This window comes from Diadema setosum, chromosome 5, assembly GCF_964275005.1.
Source record: "Diadema setosum chromosome 5, eeDiaSeto1, whole genome shotgun sequence".
Lineage (NCBI taxonomy): Eukaryota > Metazoa > Echinodermata > Echinoidea > Diadematoida > Diadematidae > Diadema > Diadema setosum.
In genome coordinates, this window is record NC_092689.1 from 27,398,835 (window position 1) to 27,419,722 (window position 20,888).

The 20,888-nt window shown below is 38.0% G+C and overlaps 2 protein-coding genes across 2 annotated transcripts in view; both read left to right on the top strand.

Annotated features, from left to right (window-relative positions):
• LOC140228817 (extracellular matrix organizing protein FRAS1-like) overlaps positions 1–20,888 on the top strand; it is a 241,756-nt gene that overhangs the window by 132,332 nt on the left and 88,536 nt on the right. Inside the window, exon 3 of the mRNA XM_072309090.1 lies at positions 830–937. Within this exon, the coding sequence (XP_072165191.1) occupies positions 830–937 (108 nt within the window). The remainder of the gene's footprint in view (positions 1–829; positions 938–20,888) is intronic.
• On the top strand, positions 2,619–3,665 carry LOC140228663 (uncharacterized). The gene has a single exon (XM_072308922.1). The coding sequence runs from the start codon at positions 2,676–2,678 to the stop codon at positions 3,663–3,665; it is 990 nt and encodes a 329-aa protein (XP_072165023.1). The 5' UTR covers positions 2,619–2,675.

Sequence of the window (20,888 nt, forward strand, 5' to 3'; positions counted from 1 at the left end):
CAGTCTTTAGGGGGATAACTGGGACTGCAATGGTGTAAACTTATCTCAACTACATGGGATGATGTTGTGACATTTTGGTTCATGAGTGTGTTGCTGCATGCCCGAATATGACATTTTCATCGAAAGCAATGACTCAGTGTAGAGGGGGGAAAATGGATCATTTGGTTGGTGATAATGACAGATCGTACAGATTTATATGCTTTTTGCTTTACACCATCAATTGATGAGATAATCAAAATAAGAGAAAGAAAAATTGTTTTACCTTTATATTCTCTGTGTTCAAAGCACTGCATCTGTTTCAGTACACTTCCCCTTTGAATTAAACATGCACTTTTCAATGATCGGCAAATGTGTCTTTGGGTGTAAGGTAGACAACCGTAAGATTCCTGTGGAATCCAACCTCACATCATGAACCATTCAGGGTTAGCTCTCAGGTGTGTCCTTCTTGAAACTTTATGTGATTTTACCAATCCCCCTCAAAAAGATAAGTTTTTTTTTCTTGTTTACAGGTAATCAATTGAGATGATTCAGTTCAACTTGCCACATCACAGGCTGAATTGATAAAAAAAAGAAAATTGATTTCAGAATGGTTTCTATCCCAAGAGCCATTTCAAATGTTTATCTCACAGTTGTAGATGAATCCCCTTCATAATGTTATCAATGAGAAATCTTTGATATATGTCTATGAGGACTGATTTCCACTGAACTGGGACTACCCTGTGCAGTCTCACCCTGAGTACATTAGTCATTATCAACTGCTAGAGGTAGATATGATATCTGAGACTAAACCATGTTCTTCATTTCATTTTTCTGCTCTCCTATTCTGCAGAATCATACCGTATGGGAGAGCGACCCGTGTACACTGTGCTCGTGCCTGGGAGAGATCGTGTCCTGCACACCGAAGCAGTGCCGGAATCCAGAATGTGATTTCACTAGGGTAAGTGAAGGGTTCAAGAAAAGGCTTCCATGCTCATTATGGTGGGGTGAGGGGGGATTTTCATCTCTCATTTTCACTCGTATGAGACGAGAATGGGCCACAAGTTTCTAGTGGTAACCAACAAGATTATATAGGACTAGAAATACCTGGGTATGTGGATAAGTGTGGCTCCATTTTGGTTCATGAATTATAAAATCATTGAAATTGATTTCACCTGTATCAGTGATTGTGACATTGGATGAAAATTGAAAGGCCCCATGCAGCCTGACTGTGTGTACTAGATTAGGTGATTATCAATTCAGTGCATACTCTGTCTGTACCATGTCCCCTCTATGGGGGAAAATTCTTCAACTACCAGTGTCCGTAGTATCAAGCCTTGTCCAGTTGTTTGGGAGAAATTATCCCAAAGATCAACTGGTTTAGGATGGAAGGGATGAAAGTAAATGCTAAAAAACTGTGCTCTCTCTTGAAAAATTATATGAACAATTTCATAGTGACCTCAAGATAATTGTTTTTAACTATGCCAAGAAGGACAGTTGAATAAAAATTAGATTAAAAGAAAAATGTCTTGGGGTTATATACATGTAGGCCTTCATAACTGTATGATTGCATGTTGGATGAGGTAATTGTACACTGATTTTACTTGTGTATACAAGTGCAGAGGTCACAACAGCTTTGGTTGACCCAGGGAGGTGAGAGGAAAAGGAGTGGGCACTGGATTAGTGTCTTTTGAACCATCCTCGGAGCCGCACTCCCCAAGAGACCACTCCACTAACTAGATTACTGCCGCTTGGCCGCACAGTGCACATGCGCAATCCTTGTCAACAGGCTGGTGGGTCTCACCCCTCCCTGGCCAGAACCTGGATTACTCCACGTGGTACTGGATGCGATGGGTGGTGTATACTGGTGCATTACTGGTGCATTACCCATTGCTGTGCCTGCAAACAACACTGGTGCATTGTGATGTGCAGTGAACTGGTTGCATGGTCACATTTTGAATTTTGCAGCTAGTATTCAAGGTATTATTTATGTGCACTTACATGTCCATGTACTATAAGATTTCTTGGGAACAAATGTACTTTGCATGCTATTATGGTGAAATAACTTTTCCATGAAATGGAAACAAATTAACACAGACTTAAAAACATTTGATAATAATGATTAGCAGCACCAATAATAATATACTGATTGTAAGAATATGAAGGAAACATGAACAGCTGAGTAGTGGAAAACAGGCCCTAATAATAATGTCTGATGATAATAATAATTTTAATACCAAGCTAGCACAGAAAATACCAACCACAACAGAAACAACCATCATAAAAATACCCATTCAGCTTTCAAATAAGAATAAAACAAAAACAGAGAGACAGACAAAAAAAGCGCCATGGTGAATATCTTATCAGGCATATAGTGATACAGGACATGTGAGATAGTTCAGCTCTCACAACTCTCACATGTTTTCACCATACACCAGGCAAGGAGGCAAGTTATTTCACCAAGATTAGGTCCTATAGTAGTCTCCATCATGACCACTCTGTTGTAGATTCGAGCCCTCCTGCCTCCTGCCCTCTTGATAGAGGGCGTCAAGACTCTTGATAGAGGGCGTCAATGGAGTGAGCACACAATTTTTGCTTGTCTCAAAAAGGCATCTAATTTTTCCCAAATTGGTGCAAAAGGACACATTCTGTGGAATTCACATAAAGCCTGCTTGGAAACATCGACGTAAACTTTCAAAATGGACCAGCAGCTTCAGAAAAGACCAAAGAGGCTGGCCGCCACGAAGCCGAAAAACTACGGTACAACTCACACCATCCGCAAGTCGCCTGTAACTAACTCGAAAAGCCCGCCAAATTCAAATGCGTTGCCCGGGTCTGCTGCTGCCACAAGCACCTGTAGCCCTGGAGATGTACCAACGCCCGCACCTATGGCGCAGCGGGATGACGGCGCTTCGTACATCGCTGAACCTGATATTCATGACAATATGGCCGCCATGGTCGACCCTGGCCCTGAAGCCCCGCTCGCACCACCTGATATCTCCGACTCCATCCTGTCGCCTATGTCCCTGAAGCTTGACGCATTCTTCACATCCACAACAGAAAAATTTGAACGCATGATCAGAAACGCGGTGGATAGCTTCATTTCAAAGCTCAGCGACTTGGAAGGAAAAATCGGCGCCTCCTTGGAGTTTGAGCGGGAAAGAATCGACAACCTGCAAACAAATCAGTCCAAGCTGGAGGAGAGAATGGAGAAAATGGAAAGAGAAATGGAAGAAATGAGCGCCAACGTGAGCAGAAACGCAGCAGCTGCAAACAAGAGTGAGCGGTTCCTGAGGAGGAATAACTTCCGTCTTGTTGGAATACAGGAGGTTCCAGTGGGCCAACGGGAAAATTGTGTCGACATCGTAGAGGAAATCCTGCGAGAGAAATTTGATATGAGCTGCAAGGTGGAGAGAGCCCACAGAGATGGACGACGATCCGAAGGCAAGCCGAGGCATATCCTGGTCAAGTTGCTCTCCTACCGGCAGAAAGTAGATGTGATGAAACGTGCGCGTGAAGTCCTGAAAAACGAGCCATACTTCATGGTCGATGATCTCACCCCCAGCGACCTACAGGAAAAACAGAAACATGTCAAGAAAGTCCAAGACCTGTACAAACAAGGTACTAAACTTCGATTTTTTGCAGGAAAGTGGCGCCAAACCGGTGGTGTCCCATTTAACTTTGAGTGAGGATTCTCTTACCATTTAAACTTACCTTACTAGATATAGGTTTAAATTTTCATGATAGACAGGAATCCGTTTAATAACCATGGATTGATTGTATAATTCTGATAGGGAATCAGATTTTTGAATATGAGTGCTGACGATGAAAACTGTCTGTGATAATTTTTGATAAGACAAACCGGCAGTTTTAAAAGTAGCCTGTATATCTGATACAGTGCAGGTATACTCACATTTATTTTTTCTCAACAACTTTTAGGTGATTGAATAAGTGATTTTGAATCAGAAGGTGTATATTTTTTTTATGTCTTGGAGTGATAAAGTAGGAAAATCATGAATTTGCCGTATTTGTTAAAAAAGCACGTTTTTAACCCTCATGCCAAGGCATGTTTGCATATATTTTTCTTTATCTCTACCATTCCTACTGCATTCCTACTGCATTGCTCAAGCTGGGTATACACTAACTGCTTGGCATTCAGATATTTTCCTGACACTATCCTATCATGGCAACATTTTACTGAATGGAATGGTGTTACTGGATGGATATCTGATTAATGACAGGTGTAGGTAAAATTTTCAGTCATATTAAAGGAACATTCATATACATGATTGTTGTCATAGTTTTTCTATGACGTAAATTTGTAATGCACTTTAAATAAAGTATATGATTTTTGAGGGCTTCAGCAAGCGCTATGTATTATAATATACGCTTGTAATTCTTAGGTGATTTGCGGGTTTTCTTTTTTCTTTGAGTCATTACAGCCGAAATGCAAACAACCACAATCGCCTCCTACAATGTATTCGGCCATCCAGGGCCGCCTATACAGTCTCTCAATCTGTTCGGCCCCATTAGTATTTTACTGCATACTTTTGCTAAGTTTGTGCTCATGTATCCATTGAGATCATTGCAAAAAAGCTATTTCTCACTTAATTCTGGTTACAACAGCTGTGTTTGTCACTATACTTTTTTTTTATCTACAGCTGCATGACGGCAGGTGCTCGTTATGAGTCACTATAGCCCTACTGTTTTGATCCTTGGTATATATTCCATCATGGCTAAAACCCAACTGTTGTTTAAAATAAACGAATAAAACAGGTCATAAAATTTATAATTGTTGTTGTTGACCATCACTCAAATAACATACGATACATTTGTTACAAAGTGTTCACGGTGACTTCATTTATTTTTCTCTTGATGAAAAAATACATATATGAAGATTTATGACCTATAAATGAATTTCTTTAGAAGAGCTGTTTTTAAATAAATTGTTCCTTTTCTCATTTAAAGATATAACAACGGCTGGAAATTTAAATGCACAATATGGTGTATCCATACCTGTTTGATGTATGAGTTGTATGTGTAGCGGTGTCCTATTTGAGTTAAAGTGATAATCAGGAATAATCATTTTATGTCACACCATTACACAGAATAATTTTTGTTGACGCGTAAAACTGCATGTGTAATTTATAAAGCAAGTCACATAATGCACGTTTATGATTACGTCATCCACGTGGACATCAGGTTCAGGTTCTCGGTTTTTGTTTTTATTTTTTTGTCTCCAATGACATGTCCACTTTCATTTGTGCAGTAACCGGTTCCTCCAAGATCACTGACTATAATGTTTGTTCCGTTCATCTTAAAACATTAGCCATTAATCATTTTCCCCCGCACTTCGAATATATAATGTTTCTCTTTTTCATACACAAGCGCATCAATATTTGTAGTTATGGTAGGCATGATTCACGTTTTATTCAACCATTGTACAAAGTGACTCGCTGCCGATTTTCTCTGTATTCTGTATTCTCAAAGGTTTCCTGGTGTTCAGTAAAGCTGGGTAAATAGGCCAAAGAAATGTTTGTCCTCAATAATAATACTTGTGTCGCATGATAATTACAGTACGCCCTCGTAAATTTGCACTTTTTCCATTCTTCATTTCTTTTTCAAAAAGTAGTAATTTTACTCATACGAACATTATTTTGGTCCCTGTTATTGACGATTATATCGACTTACCTTTGCAAAGCAGTTGGCTCTTTAACCAGTGATTATGAACCCTACCCCATAGTTTTTGTCTGCCGTGGTTGCTCCTCGTGACACTGCAACGACGAGGTCCCTCTGAAATATGTTATCATGCGGCTCCTTTGTTTGTTGGAATTTTGTTTGAGAGTGCGGGCATGCTGATTCTATCTCGTGAATGAGTTCGATTTTGCAAATTCTTGTTTCGTGCAAGCCTCTGCTGATAAACAACCCGGTATTTGCAGGTCGATTGTTATATTATGGACCCACAAATTATCACACGATCGGATGTTTTTCATTACTATTATCCTTATTAGTTTGCATCACAATGTCAACCTGCCAGACACACGCATCTCATAGTTATGCAGTTCTGTTAAAATGTTAAGTAGTACAGATTGCAGTTCTGTTAAAATGTTATGTAATAGAGATCTACGGTTGTCGGACACCATTCTCCGGTTATGTTCCAAGTCTGTCAACATTCCCCTAAAATTTCTCGCTTTGTTGCTTTTTTCTTTCTTTATAGTGATTCGTTTATCGACTGCAAGAATGTTCACGGCTACTTTTCTTTTGTTTGAACTTGCGTGTGTGTAGGTTCTATTTGTATGCTATTCACATTAATGGAGTCGTTGTCACTTACCCTGTGTCTCTGTATGCAGCCTATTATACATGGGGATGAAGAACCCTCTGATTCATATCATATGAACAGTCATATATCACATGTATGTCCCCTTAATTTATCCAGTTAAGTTTTATACCTACTACATAAATGATTCTGATTATCACACAATAATCAAGGAATATAGTTTTTATTGGTACATTTGATTTTTTTTTTGCACATATATGCATGACTACCTTTTTTCTGTGTTTGCTGCTGTTTTCAATACTCAAAGAACGTTAACGGTGTATTGTCCTTCTTGTCCCCTATTTTGAAAATTTATCTGATTTGAGACTAGCAATGTTCAATTCTCATGTTACGACACGATTTGATACTTATATATGTATGTATGTTGTCTTTCTGTCCTTCTTTCTCTGTCTTCTTCCTTGTGTTTGTCCTCTCACACCTATCTTCCTTTTCAGAATTCTATGTTTACGTGTATTTGCCTACTCGCTGTACGATCCGCGAAACCGGAATTGTTTATGCTTCACCTACATGTATGTCAAAATATCTCATACTTCAACCCCGGCAGTTGATATGCTTTCATTCTAGATTTTGTGCTCCTCCTTATGGCTAGTCAACTCAATGCAGCGTTTGATTCTCTTAATGATGATGAACTCTATGATTTGTTTAGACGCTCCCCTACAGAATTAAGTCGGATAAATTCACGTTCATCTGTTGTTTTTGATAACTTCATTGCCGATAATGTTAATTTGTCTTCGAAAGATTTATATGATGATTTCGATTTTGAATATGATTCCTCTCATATTTCTTCAAAGTATGTCACAGTTGATCAATTCACAGATCTTGTCAAAAGGTTTTCAGAAAGTACATTTTCTTTGTTACATTTGAACATTAGGAGTATAAATAAGCATTTTGATGATTTACAGATATTATTAGGTAACCAAATGAAGAAACAAATTTCTGTAATAGGTTTAACTGAAACATGGTTATCTTCTGATATTAATTTACCATATGCATTAAATGGATATGAGTTAATCGTTAATAACAGAGTGAATAGGACGGGCGGTGGGGTTGCTTTTTATTTATCACAGAAATTTGAGTTTACTGTTTGTGATGAATTAGAAATAATGAATGATAGTATAGAGTCCTTGTTTGTGGAAATTTCCATTCCGCAAAGTAAAAACATTATTGTTGGCATTGTTTATAGACCCCCAAGTTCTAATCCTAAAGATTTTTTGGGTTGTATTATAAATTTATTAAAAAATCCCCTTTTGGTTAATAAAAATATTTTTATAATGGGTGATTTTAATATTGATTTGATTAAAAATGATGATAATACGTCACAAGAATTTTTTGAAATATTTTTGTCAGCCTCATTTTTGCCATTGATTTCGAAACCCACACGCGTTACAAATCATTCCGCCACCCTTCTTGATAATATTTTCACTAATGTTTTGCAAATGTTAAACTCTTCTATAATTTTATCCGATATGTCCGATCATTTCCCTATTATAGCATGTTTTGATCTCGGGTATTCGGTTAATAAGTTTGGTTTTTCTCCAACCAGACGAAGAGCTACACCAGAAAATTTGGCTAGCCTTGGTGCTAGCTTAGATAGGGCTGATTGGTCTAGTGTTTATGATAGTGATGATGTTAATATATCATTTAATAATTTTTCAGGGATAATTAATAATCATTTAGATGAATATATACCTAAATCAAAAGATAAGTTAGTTGATTATAAAACATCCCCCAGATTTCCATGGATATCAAAATCTCTTCTTCGTTCAATTAACAGGAAAAATAGATTATATTACAAATTTAAAATGAAAAAAACTGAGAAGTCAAAAGAAAAATACACTTCCTATAGAAATACTTTAACCAAGATTATACGGTTGGAAAAGAGGAAATATTATATGTTTCAGTTAGAAAAATATAGACATGATATGAAGAATACATGGAAGATTTTAAACCAGGCCATGAATATATCAAAAAAGAAATCAAATATTACAAAAATAAGATATGATAACAAAATATATGAAGATTCAAGTGAAATAGCTAATATATTTAATTCTTATTTTTCAATGATTGGGGAGAATTTGGCAAAAAGGGTACCACAGTCAAATACGCATTTTTCAACATTTTTAGGTAAATCTAACTCAAGTTCTATTTTTTTTGTTCCAATTACGAAATATGAAATTATTGATATTGTTACTGCAATGAACGACAAGAGAAGTGCTGGTTATGATGACATAAGTAATTTCATTTTAAAGGGAATTATATTTTCAATCGCTGATCCACTTTCACATATTTTTAATAGATCTATATTATGTGGTGTTTTTCCTGATTTTATGAAAATAGCTAAGGTTTTCCCTTTATTCAAAAAAGGAGATGGTTCTGATATGAGTAATTACAGGCCCATTTCTTTGCTTTCATCTTTATCTAAAATTTTGGAAAAATTGATATTTAAAAGAACGATTAATTTTTTAAATTTTCATAATGTTTTTACAAATTCTCAATTTGGGTTTCGTCAGAAACACAGTACCATTCATGCCCTTTTGAAGTTTATCGATCACGCAGCGCATACTATTGATAATCATTCTCATCTTATTGGTATATTCCTGGACTTCTCCAAGGCCTTCGATACAATAAATCATGAAATTTTACTTCACAAGTTGTCTCATTATGGAATAAGGGGGAAGGCCTTGGAGTGGTTCAGGAGCTACCTGCAAAACCGCAAACAATACGTATCTCTGAATGGGAACGTTTCAAGTCTCGAATTCATTAAGTGTGGCGTCCCACAGGGTAGCTTATTAGGACCTTTACTTTTTATCATTTATATTAATGATTTTTGCAGATCATCCGACGTGTTGTCATTTATACTTTTTGCTGATGATTCAAATATTTTCTTTTCACATCAAAATCCAGATAAACTCGTGCACATTGTTAATTCCGAATTGAAAAAAGTGACCCAGTGGATAAGAGCTAATAAATTATCTCTTAATCTTTTGAAAACTAAATATATGTTATTTAGCAATTCTATAGAAGCATTACGTAAAGAGATTATTTTTGATGAGAGCCTATTAGAACGTGTATCTCATATAAAATTCCTTGGGATTACAGTAGACGATAAATTATCATGGAGGCCACATATTATTAACATTAGTACAATAATTTCACGTAATATTGGTATCATTAATAGACTTAAGTTTCATATTCCTTTGTCTTCTTTGCTGACGTTGTATTTCTCTTTAATTTTACCTTATCTTAATTACGGTCTTTTAGCATGGGGTAGTGCTCATCAAACTTTATTAGATAGACTACTGTTATTACAAAAAAGGGCACTTCGTGTTATTTGTGGCGTCCCGCCACGTTCCCATACTGATCCATTATTCACTAAATACAAGATTTTAAAAATTAAAGATTTGTATTTTTTTCAACTTGGACAGTTTATGTTTAATTTCAACGCAAATGCACTTCCCTGTATATTCAATTCAATGTTTACAAGGAATCAGTTTTTCCATAATTATCCCACCAGGCAATCTTCTGAGTTTCATTTACCCCTTCTGAGAACATTATTGGCTCAGAATACATTTATATACACAGGCCCTAGATTCTGGAATTCATTAAGTTGCGAAATGAAAAATTCTCCTTCTTTGTACTCTTTTAAGCGGAAGTTGAAATCCTTTCTGTTAAACCCTCTCTGATTTTTCGCTTTTATTAACCAAGTCCCAACAACCACAGGGTTCATCATCCAACCATCAATCAATTAATCTCTGAATTTATTATAATGAAATAGCCATCATAATCTCTGCACGGCTGTATGCAGCCACCTGCTGTTTGAAGCACCTCTTCAATTCCCTCTTCAATTTCTTCTTTCGTTTCCCTCTTTTGTTTCCCTGATCAGCGTGTAGGCATTCTCTTTCTTCTTTCCTTCCTTCCTTCCTTTTTTCCATCTATTTTGTCGAGTCGTGTCATGTTGCTGTGTGTCTCCTATTTTGTTCCGTCTTGTCTTAAATTATACTTGGCTAAGCATATGCAAATAAGTATTTCATTAGATTTTTCTTGAGGGGTTCACAATCTACAAGCTTGCTTTTTAGTGGACCTCTCAGTTCTTTTTTTTTTTCCAACTGAAACATAACCTTGTATTTTTTTTGCGTATACCTGCATGTAACTTTATTATTGTATCATTTGATATCATTTGCAAGATGTAAGTACACGATTGTGATATGATTCCTAATTTATACTGTGTTATGTTCTGTTGGAAAAAGGAGAAGAATATAATAAAATGAAATGAAATGAAATGAAATATATCCCCAGCATACAACAAAAAAACATTCAAATAGTGTTTTCATCCCCTGGAGAACTAAAATTGCTCACAAAAATATGTTAGTGGGACCAGAAAAAAACATGTCTTGGCGGATGTACGCAAGTTTCCCAAAAAATATGACAAGAGAACCAACACGAGCGAACAATGAAGTGATACATCAGACTAAAGAAAAACCCCAACATCTGCTGATCTACAGGTGAATTTCGTCAGCACTAGTCAGGATTTACACTTGACATTGCGTCGTAATTTGATTAAGACAAGAACAAAACAATAGCTATTGTTAAACAGTTACATTGTCAAAACTCAACTTCTTCTTGGCCGATTTTCAAAATTTTTGTATCTATCGAGAGCTGAATTCTTAGACTAGCAGGTCCCAAGAGTATATGCCGTGTGAGCCTGCATAAAGAATGTAAAACCCTCATACACGTCCTTGTGAACACACTCAAGTCAACTGGCCTGTCCATACTCATAACGATAGAGGGCCAAAATCACCGCGGCCCCGAGGATCGAACATCAAACAGCAGTGATAACGATCAGACTGACCTCGTTACGTAAGAGGTCGTTTACTTGTTCGTTGGGGCACTGATCCCTTGTAATCCTGTGTTGAGTGATAGGGAAAACCCTCAGGGCAGAGTGCCCACTCCTTTTTGTCTCACCTCCCTGGTTGACCCAATGCAGACAGAACAGCTAGATGGGAGGATTGGGTTAGGGGTGGGGGGGGGGGGGGGTGGGCAAAGGAATATATATCAGAAAACAACAGGTAGAGTTCACAGTTACTACCCTCGGTGAGCAAGTGATTTACATGAATATCCTCAGCGGGGAGTTCTGTCTAGACATTTCAAGAATTATATGACTACAACATGGTTATGATGGGGGGGGGGGGGGGGGAGGGGAGAGAAAAAAACAAATAAACAAACAAAAAACAAACTATTGCACTAACCAGCCTCTGAAACTGGTAAATGAATGCTTGCTGGAATGACTCATGTGGAATATCACGCCATTTGATGAGGGCAGCTTTGCTATAAAATTTGATGAATTGCGAAAAATTGGTCACTTTTGGAGTTTTTCTGGAAAATTAGCCAATTTGATTGCGGGCATTAAAAGGAAATGCCACTGCTGCAGAGTCATGCCGGTGTACATCGGGGAGAAACTCATAAAGAAGCAAGCATATACATAACCAAGCTGAAAGGAATTCAGTCTCCAGCTTCCAGAAAGAAAAAAAGAAGAAAGGGGAGAGGATAACAGAAAAGAAAGAGACTCCTCTGTCTGAGGGGCTATAAAGGAGATCGATTGTGTTGTCATGGCATAAATCATATGTTGCTTTCAATTGCTCTTAACCTTCTGTGGGGTTTTTGTCTGTGCTTGAATACTATACTACTGCTGGAGTATGAATTCAGCCCCAGATGGGTGGAAAGCTGGTTTTGAGTGATGGTAGCCACCTGCAGAGGGCAGCTTTAACCCTTTGAGCCCCACAGCCTATAATGCCACAGAGACTCAGTGTGTACACGGGGGTTGGTGCTTGTAGTGACAGATACGGAGATGACAACTTCCCCCGTAAACAGCAGAGATCTGTAAACTGGGGCGTGAGTTTTGACGTTTCGAGCTGGTTGCACACCCCTAACCATGCATTTTGTGCAGCAACGTGTACTTTCATGCGACACTCGGCGTGAACTCGTGCATGAAAGGGTTTGGCGACACAGGTGCAGCAGTTGAGAGCAAGTTGCGATAGCACGCATCTCGGCAAACACCTTTTGTCAACCGTCTGACATTTACGAAGCACTGAATGTCAGTTCCGCAGATAGCGGAGACCAAAACAGATAGGCTACTTTCTATCAGGGGACTACCTTCGAGTTAGTCAAGTTTCTTGTAATAGGGGTCAAGTAAATTCAAAACTGTTCCACTGGAAGAAATTTACTAAAAGTAACTTAAAAAGACTTTGAATTCTCTCCACCATTGGCTCACTTCGCCCCATATCTTAAGTAGGTCTTACTTTCTCCACTTTTTGGCCATCAAGATTTTTTTTTTTTTTTTTTTTTTTACCTTACTAGAAAATTTATGACAGAATTCTACAAGAATTTAACCTCGTGTGAAGAAAGATCATGATTTCATCCCCAGAGACAGAAGATAAGATATAGATTTAGTTGTTATATGAATTTTCCTATCGTGATATTTGACCTATTACCTGAGACAATATTTGTACATCATGTTTTGTAAAGAACTCCTCTTCTTATGATCACAAGTTACAAGAAAATACTTTTCATTGTGAAGTCTTCTGCATAGTGGACTCTTTGAAATAGTAAGGAGAAGACAGTGAAGCTACACCTCCAGGGATGTGCAAACATTCAGCGTACCATGCATCATCAATGAATCATAATCTTTGATATTGTGGGAAAGCAATGATAGACCCATCCACATGCAAGAGTTATTAGTTTAAATAGTTTTGTGGATAGCAGCATCCACCCCCCCCCCCCCCCAAAAAAAAAAAAAAAAAATGCCACTGTTCACACATGTCCCAAAACTTTGCTCAGCTGCAAGCAAAGTCACACTTTGAATCCTAAAATTGGGCATGCCTAAACACTGACCGAAGCATGACCCCAAGGTACCCTCACCTTTGACCTAGTGTGGCGAGTTGCATCATGGAATTGTAGTTATGTGGTTTTTGTTGTTGTTGTTGGGGTTTGTTTGTTGTTGTTGTTGTTGTTTTTTGTTTTGCATGTCATTTACACACACTGTGTGAGGCTAAATTATTTTGAGAGTTAACAACAAAAATTTAAGATGGAATTAACTTTGCATTTGGATGGAGATTGTGTTAGTGATTATTCTGTTTTCACACACAAAAACTTGGTTTTTGCATCATTGCAAAAATGGCTCTTTGAAAAAAAAAGTAAAATAAACTCATCATTTTTGCATGGGTGTGAACAGGCCTAGAGATGAGAGATAATGAGTTTTTTTTTAGGGCCAATTTGTGATTATTCTGCCTCTTTTCTTTGAATGCTTGAATTCCCTGAATCCTGCCAAGTAGTGAAAAGAAAATGATCTGGCATACGTGTCACGATACGTGTCACGTTCTGCGTTCACGGATGTAATTATTCTGACATGCTCAATGCTAACGAGGAGCATGTCGTGAAAGATGGATGATCCCCCGATTGATTCCAACCACGTGTGTATTGTCGTCCCAACCTAGCCCAGCCTAGCCCAGCCCAGCCCAGCTCGACCAGCCACCTCCTGGTCTCAAGGATGACAGATTTGGTACTGATTTCTCCTCCAGTTGAGAAAAAGAGAGGGAGGAAAAAAGACCAGATCCCTCTTTACTCCTGGCTTGGCAAACAACCTTGCTTAGATGATCCCGTGGTATTAGGATGACATTGAACAACATTTAGAGTTTCCTGAAATTTGGAAAAGATGCCCTGCCAATCTTTGTCATATTTCATCCCTAATCCTTTTACAGTTACCATACTTGCCCCCTGTCTTGTTGCTGCTGTCATCCTTAAAAGAGTCATTTTAAAGGCATGAGTGTAGTTTCCTTGAAACAAAGAAGAACAAAGGGATTCAAGCCTTTGCTTTTTTATGATTTAAATGATTCAGACATATATGTGCAAGGAGCTTGGGACAAGGAAATCACATTGAATCAATGACATGTGACAACTTGATCACCATGTTAGTTGTGTTTTGAAAGGTGAGAGGAAGATTCATGAGTTTACTCTATTGATAATGTAAGACAATTAGTATACCCATCCCCCAAAAGAAAATGATAGCTGTTGCTTGTATGTCTCAGAAGCATCATCTTTGTAATTTTATTAACATTCTACATGCTTTAAACTCAATGTTGCTGAGAACTCGCTGGTCTTTCATAGTCTTGTAAGTTTATTAGTTACCCATAATCAAAATCTTGTTGATCCAGGGGGAGAAGCTTGTCCTCCTAGAACCCCTGTAACCCAAAGAGAAGGGTTAGATGAGGAGGGAGTTGACTCGGCTCTCAAAACTCAGACTGGACTAAATATGAAAGACATCAGCATGAAAATATGGTACCCAAGGAATTAGGTCAGGTGCCTGAAAAGGAGTTTCATATCCCGTTTCATACAAGAGTCTCAGTTGTATTCTTGGAGGGAGAAAGAGAGACCAAAGAGAAGAACCATTCATGATTTTTTTTTCTCCTTTGAGTTATCTTGTAAGACTTTAGATGAATGACAGGAGTGTTTTATCTCAAGTTGAAGTGTGTCCTTTTTTCCCCTCCATGCCTCCAGTGTACAATTTAGTCAGGTGCCTTTGCTCTTGTTAAAGATCAAGTAGTGTGGTTGAATCTATCTCCATCTGCTGCCCACCGGGGTACATTCAAAGACCACAAACAATGCATGCCTAAACGAATGAAATTGCCTGTCAGCAAGTACGTGCATGGAAGCATCTATGTTCATTGTAATGGTCAACTCAAGTCCAGGGAGGCATTTCATTAAGCGTCTTGGGCGGATATTTTTCTGACAAACTGTTACAAGCTACTGAAATTCTTGCATCTGATTGGCTGAGAGCAAATTTGTCCGACAACTATGTCAGACAAAATGCTTCATGAAATGCCCCCCAGATTCTTAGGCTGTGTGTGTACTGATATCAAGATCAGTGTTACAGCTGTACACAATTCTTTACAGGGATTCCTAAACATATCCCGAGTTGGGGCCAACCTTTCTATTGCATGGTATCCTCACTACTTGGTCTTTGACAAATGCTTCATCCTTGGGCTCCATCACCCCCTCCCCAACACACACTCACCCTTTCCAGACCTATGTGACATTGTACATGTAATAAGCATAGTACACTTTGCATTATAAAAGTCAAATCTACCTGTTCTACTTTGTAGCATAGCGTCTGCTGCTTAGTAGCAGCAGTTCATACAAAGTCTGTCAATTCCGATCAAGTTTTCTCTCATTTTATCTACTTGGTGTACAAACATCTTTTCCCTATTATGAAGCATTTCTGAAAGTAGTTGTGTCCACTATATTTTCATTGATATTTGAGGCTATCCAGACACGAAGAGCTCAAAGTATACTAGGCTTGAACACCATTACTACTAACATCATTTTTTTTTTTCAGATCAGATCTGGATTTGGTCAAGTATGAACATTAGGAAGTCATGAGGTAGTGGTGAAGTAGCGATGTTAGATGTTGCCATGCAATTGCATTCCTTCTTTTTCATGGGGACTTTCCGTCCGATGTCTGACCTGAGCTTTTTACAGCCGTGACGGAAGATGCCTTATTCAGGGAAATTATTGTTTCCTCGAAGGGCAAAGGTTTTAGGGGGTTAAAGAGTGTTCTGAAAATCACTGTGTTATCAGATAGGATTTTGCGCAGTGCAACTGTAGCCCATACATACACGCAGATCTAATGTGTTAAAATTTTCTCCTGATTTGCGGAGCTGGTTCTATTGATTTCATTCTAAGGAATTTTGTTTTGTCCTGGTTGGAGTCCAGTTGTATCTGTGGCATTGCTTGTGTGTTTTTGTACATTATGTTATTTGCATATCACATGCCATTGGCATCCCTGTATCTACGGAATAGGGAGATAGCTTACATTCACTATAAATCTTATCAATGGCGAGCTGAAAAATTGCAGCCAAATGCTGACATTTAAACAGTCATAGCTTTCATGGCATTCATCAGATTTCTGACAGATTTTCACTGATCTGCTAGTTTTTATAGGACAGCTATCGTTCAGAGAAACTATTGCTTTAAAGGTATATTCTCTGGAAATGTATATTTCTCTTTAGACTGAACACAGTTGGCCTAGCAACATAAAAGGCGTACATAATAACTAAATAAATCTTCAAAGTAATAGTATGTAGCCTCGAACCAGTGCTACTTTTAACGAGAAGCCTGAATAATGCAAAGGAAACATGAATGAGACTGCAGATAACTTAAGCAAGGAGCAAGAAATTATTTTGGGAACTATCCTCTCTATCTCTCATGCAGATTATTGCTTGCTAGATTATTTTAGTAGAGGGAACCTGGAGCAAAAATCCTGTTTAGAATCTAGAACCCTGAGAAAAAGAAATAGAAACATGTAGCTGTGCGTTGGGCTGCAACCAGTCACAAAGTCTTCAGGCATTTTTTTTTTCCTATCCCTTTTCTTTTCTCTCCCTACGTCAGATTAACTTTTTGACCCTACGATTGACGATTATGAGGTCATGCACCTCTGAATGTTTTTTCCTCTCTATTCTTCCTGTCTGAGAGATTTACCTGCCATGTTGATGCCCTAGTCTTGCAAAACAAACCCTTTGACACTTTTGAGTATTTACATTTAATGAAACAGTCCGACTGGTTTTAGATAGATAAGATTAATTCACCACTTAGCCATTTCACCCCAGCTAATTATGGAAAAAAGCATGCAAGTCATAGATCAAGGCTTGAATTTGATTAAGCTGTGATTTCATCATAGTATTTGTGTATGTATGTAGGCCTGTGTGAATGTGTATGTGTGTATGTATGTGTGTGTGTGTGTGTGTGTGTGTGTGTGTGTGTGTGTGTGTGTGTGTGTGTGTGCATATCATGTGGCTTAACTGATAAGCAAACGCAAAGTAGCATTCATCACTAGGGTGAGTTAGATCATCCAAAGAAAAGTATTAGAGTTTGGATTTTATACAAAACCCTTGCATAGTTCAGGGATTCAAAACAGCTCACACTTTGATTTTTGTTTGTTTATCTGTTACCCCCAAATATGACCACTTTAAATGCTCTAACCTCTTGAGGTGCATACCTCATATGCAAAGCTCTATGGGTTTCACAAGAAGGACCATTTCAGTCGAGATGACACACCGGTGCTTGCTTGTACTGATTGCAATATCACCAACATTTGGTCAGCCTTGATTAGGATTAATTGTCACAGTTGTTGCCCTTCTTGTGCATTCACAATGGTAGCGAGACTAAGGGATGACAAATGGGTTGTTTTTGAATGAAAGAAAATTGATGGCTCATTATGTAAACATACCATGCTGTATGAATCATTCTTCTTTAATGTCACACTGTTTGAAGCTTTGACATCTAAAGCATCTCAGCTCTTGAATTGGATACACAGAACTAAATGAAAATTGGGGTTAAAAGGGAAGTTTTGTCTCCTGAGAAGGCAATTGGGTGTTTTGCCAGGAAAAAAAAAAAGAAGAAGTGTGGTGAAGTCGCTGACTGACATCTACAGAAGAGGTGGACATAATCACAAACATGACTGAAAACTAATCTTCTGCAAAAATGCTATTACCTTGACATCAGAGTGGAAGAGAATTGTTTTGTTTTCTTGCCGTAGTAAAGTTTCTAGCAGCAACATTTTTATTTAAAGAATCTCTGTAAAAGAAGGCCCTCAGAATATGTGTGTAATGATCTACAATTAATGCAAATACATATCGGCAAGTATTGAAACTCCACCAGGTAGCACTGTAAAACTCTTTTACTTTAAGACGATTTAAGGCAATGGTATTGTTAGAATCTCTCAAGAAGAAATTCTGAAGGAAGTTCAAAGTGTAGAATATTGAGAATATGCCTGTTGGGGTAAGACCAACTTTCACCTTCTGTGGACTCTCCCTTTTCCTCCCAAGCTCCCAAAAAAGAGAACGAAAAATTTCCGCCACCACCAGTGAGAAATATACCCTTCAGGCTGAAATCTGGACATTGACAGGCGTTTGCATATATGTTTGTAGGAAGAAAAATTAACAGATTCCAAACATAACCATCGGACTGTGTTACAAAGGGAAGGAGGGGAAAATCTATTTGAGGCAAATTTGGGGCTCTTTCGACAACAGTTTCTTTCCAGGGGAGGATGTTTTTATATTTGAAGTGAGACCAACTCCGTCAAGTACAGGAGAGAGTGTATTTTAGAGAATAAATATTTGAATTTCTCAACTGCAGTTGCCTCTCTATTCAGATGGTCCGGTTGCGATGGAGCCTTGGGCATGATTGGCCCATGCAAGTGTGAGCTTTTGATTCCAGCTATTTCACAAGTATTGTGCTGCCATTTACAAATTTAGGAGTTACAGGGAGAAATGGAAAAGTTTCTCCTCCGTTAAAGCGATGGCTTTAGTCTTTCGAGATGTGCTTGGATGCAAAGCAGTTTTGCGTGATGTTTTCCTGACACAAGAATGGAGTAGTGAATTCACTTCATAGACTTATTTATAAAAGAGAATTTGCTGATGGAGTTTAGATATTTCCGAATTTAGACTCATTCAATGTATCATGTAAGGAATAAGTTTTACACTTTATCTGGACTTCTGCATTCTGTACTATGAAATAAGAACTTTTCTTCTTGGATCTGATGGGATATGTCATGAAGAAAGTTGTATATGAAATTTTAAAGGATATTCTTTTATAACCATATCCATTTTTCTTTCATTTGCGGCAATGTGTTAAAGCCAATTATTTCTTGGTATATTTCATGCACTCCTCTTTTTTTCTCCAGACATGACAGAAATTAAATGGCTTTTCTAGTGAGAAACAAATACAATGTAAGCACAAGCTTACATTCCCTTCCTATAGAAAAAGATGGAAACAACAACAACAAAAGTTTGCAAACAAATATTGCCCCTTGTTATTGACATAAAGCCAAGAAAAGTGAAACATTTGGAGCTTGTATTCCTGGGAGCTCTTGCTCAGCACAGCTCCCCATGTGAGAATGGTTACAGGTGATTATTCCAGTTTGTAGTGGAAGGTGAAACCTCATCTGTGAAGCTGAGGTCAAAAACTTATACCAAGGGGGTAGAGAAATCACCCCTTGTAAGGGGCCTGCTGACTGGCCCACCCTCCAAAATCACCCCATACATCCTTATGGGGGGATTTGGTGATGGATTTAAAGTCAGTAATAGGAAGTTTTAAAAGAAAGCCAGGATTCAAGATCTAGACAGCTGCTTTGAGTGAAACAGTAGAGCCCTTGTTAGAAATTGTGATTTAGTTCTCTGTTTGAGAATGCTGTGACAGGCCGCCTTTGCTCAGGAAAGTTGCAAGATGAATTTCTACGCAAAGTTTATGTTAGTGGGGCAGCTTGCATTAGTATCACATGTGACATCAGAAAATTGTCATCCCCTCTTCCTCTTGATGTACAGCTTTGTCTCTGTCTCTAAACTCTCTCTTTTCAGAAGAAAAAAAGAAAGAAGTTGAGTTAACTGTCTCATCCTTAACTGCTGCATTTGTTGTTGTTTTTCCATTCTCTCTCTTGCAACTTGATGATTTTGGCATGTTAACCCTTTCTGTGCCGGAGACATTTGACAGTGTATACAAAGTTATGGGTTTTTTCATGCCGATCAGCTCTCAAAGCACACAAAGGATTTTAATCATGTAAGTTTGTCAGTGAAGAAGAAAATAAAAATCCATTGCTTTCATGTCATCTCACAAAATTAATGTCAAGTAAAGGATAGATTCCAATCAATCATGCATATATCGCTCTCTATCCATAAATTGATATTCCAATATGCTCACTAAATGTGCAAATTGATATTTAGCCAGAGTGACCTTTCACCTTTTTACTGCGCAAGACCTCCCATGATGATCAGGACACCTTTCTTTTTAATCAGACTTCTGTAATCCTGGACCCGCTATCCCCAGATCAGACCCAAATTAGTAGCAAGCAGATGAAGATGTGAACTTATTGGCTCACTTGTATAATCCCCTTGGACTAATCCCCATCGCCTGCTGCTCTGAAATGGGGATTAAAGTCAGATCCGAATTGATGCTTGAATGATGTGAGGACTTTGAACTTGAGTCCTCATATTATCCAGTGAAAAGATGGATGAATCTTTTTACCTCCCCCCCCCCCCCTTCCCCCACCAACACTGGCCGATGGAACCAGGTTTGTTTCAAGCACAGTTAGTATGTCTACAGGAAGACATTTCTGATTTGGATTGAAGTATCAAAACAAATGCTTACACATTCCATAGCTGATTGACCACCACAAAGTCAAATGTATACCATTCACAATAACAGTAATGTAATCTTCAAAATTTGTTTTGTAGGAATTTTATATCATTTAGCATTTAACATTTTTTACTTTATTCTTCACATACATTTCTTTCTTAATACATATCCTCACCAGAAAAGGTCCAAAGAGGATTTGAAAATTCATAAATCCTCTCTCCTTTCCTATCTAAGTGACCTATTTATAGGTGTAATGGAGACTGAATTACATCTCAAGTGGCACAATCAACCCCAAAATGTTGACATTCCACATCAATTCATCATCTCCAGAAAAAAAAAAGGTGCCCTCTTATACCCCTTTCATAAACTCATCCTCCTATTATCCGCATAAGAA

What these genes read in the sequence shown, in the direction of transcription:
- LOC140228663 (XM_072308922.1), top strand. Translation starts at nt 2,676, where the DNA reads ATGGACCAGCAGCTTCAGAAAAGACCAAAGAGGCTGGCCGCCACGAAG.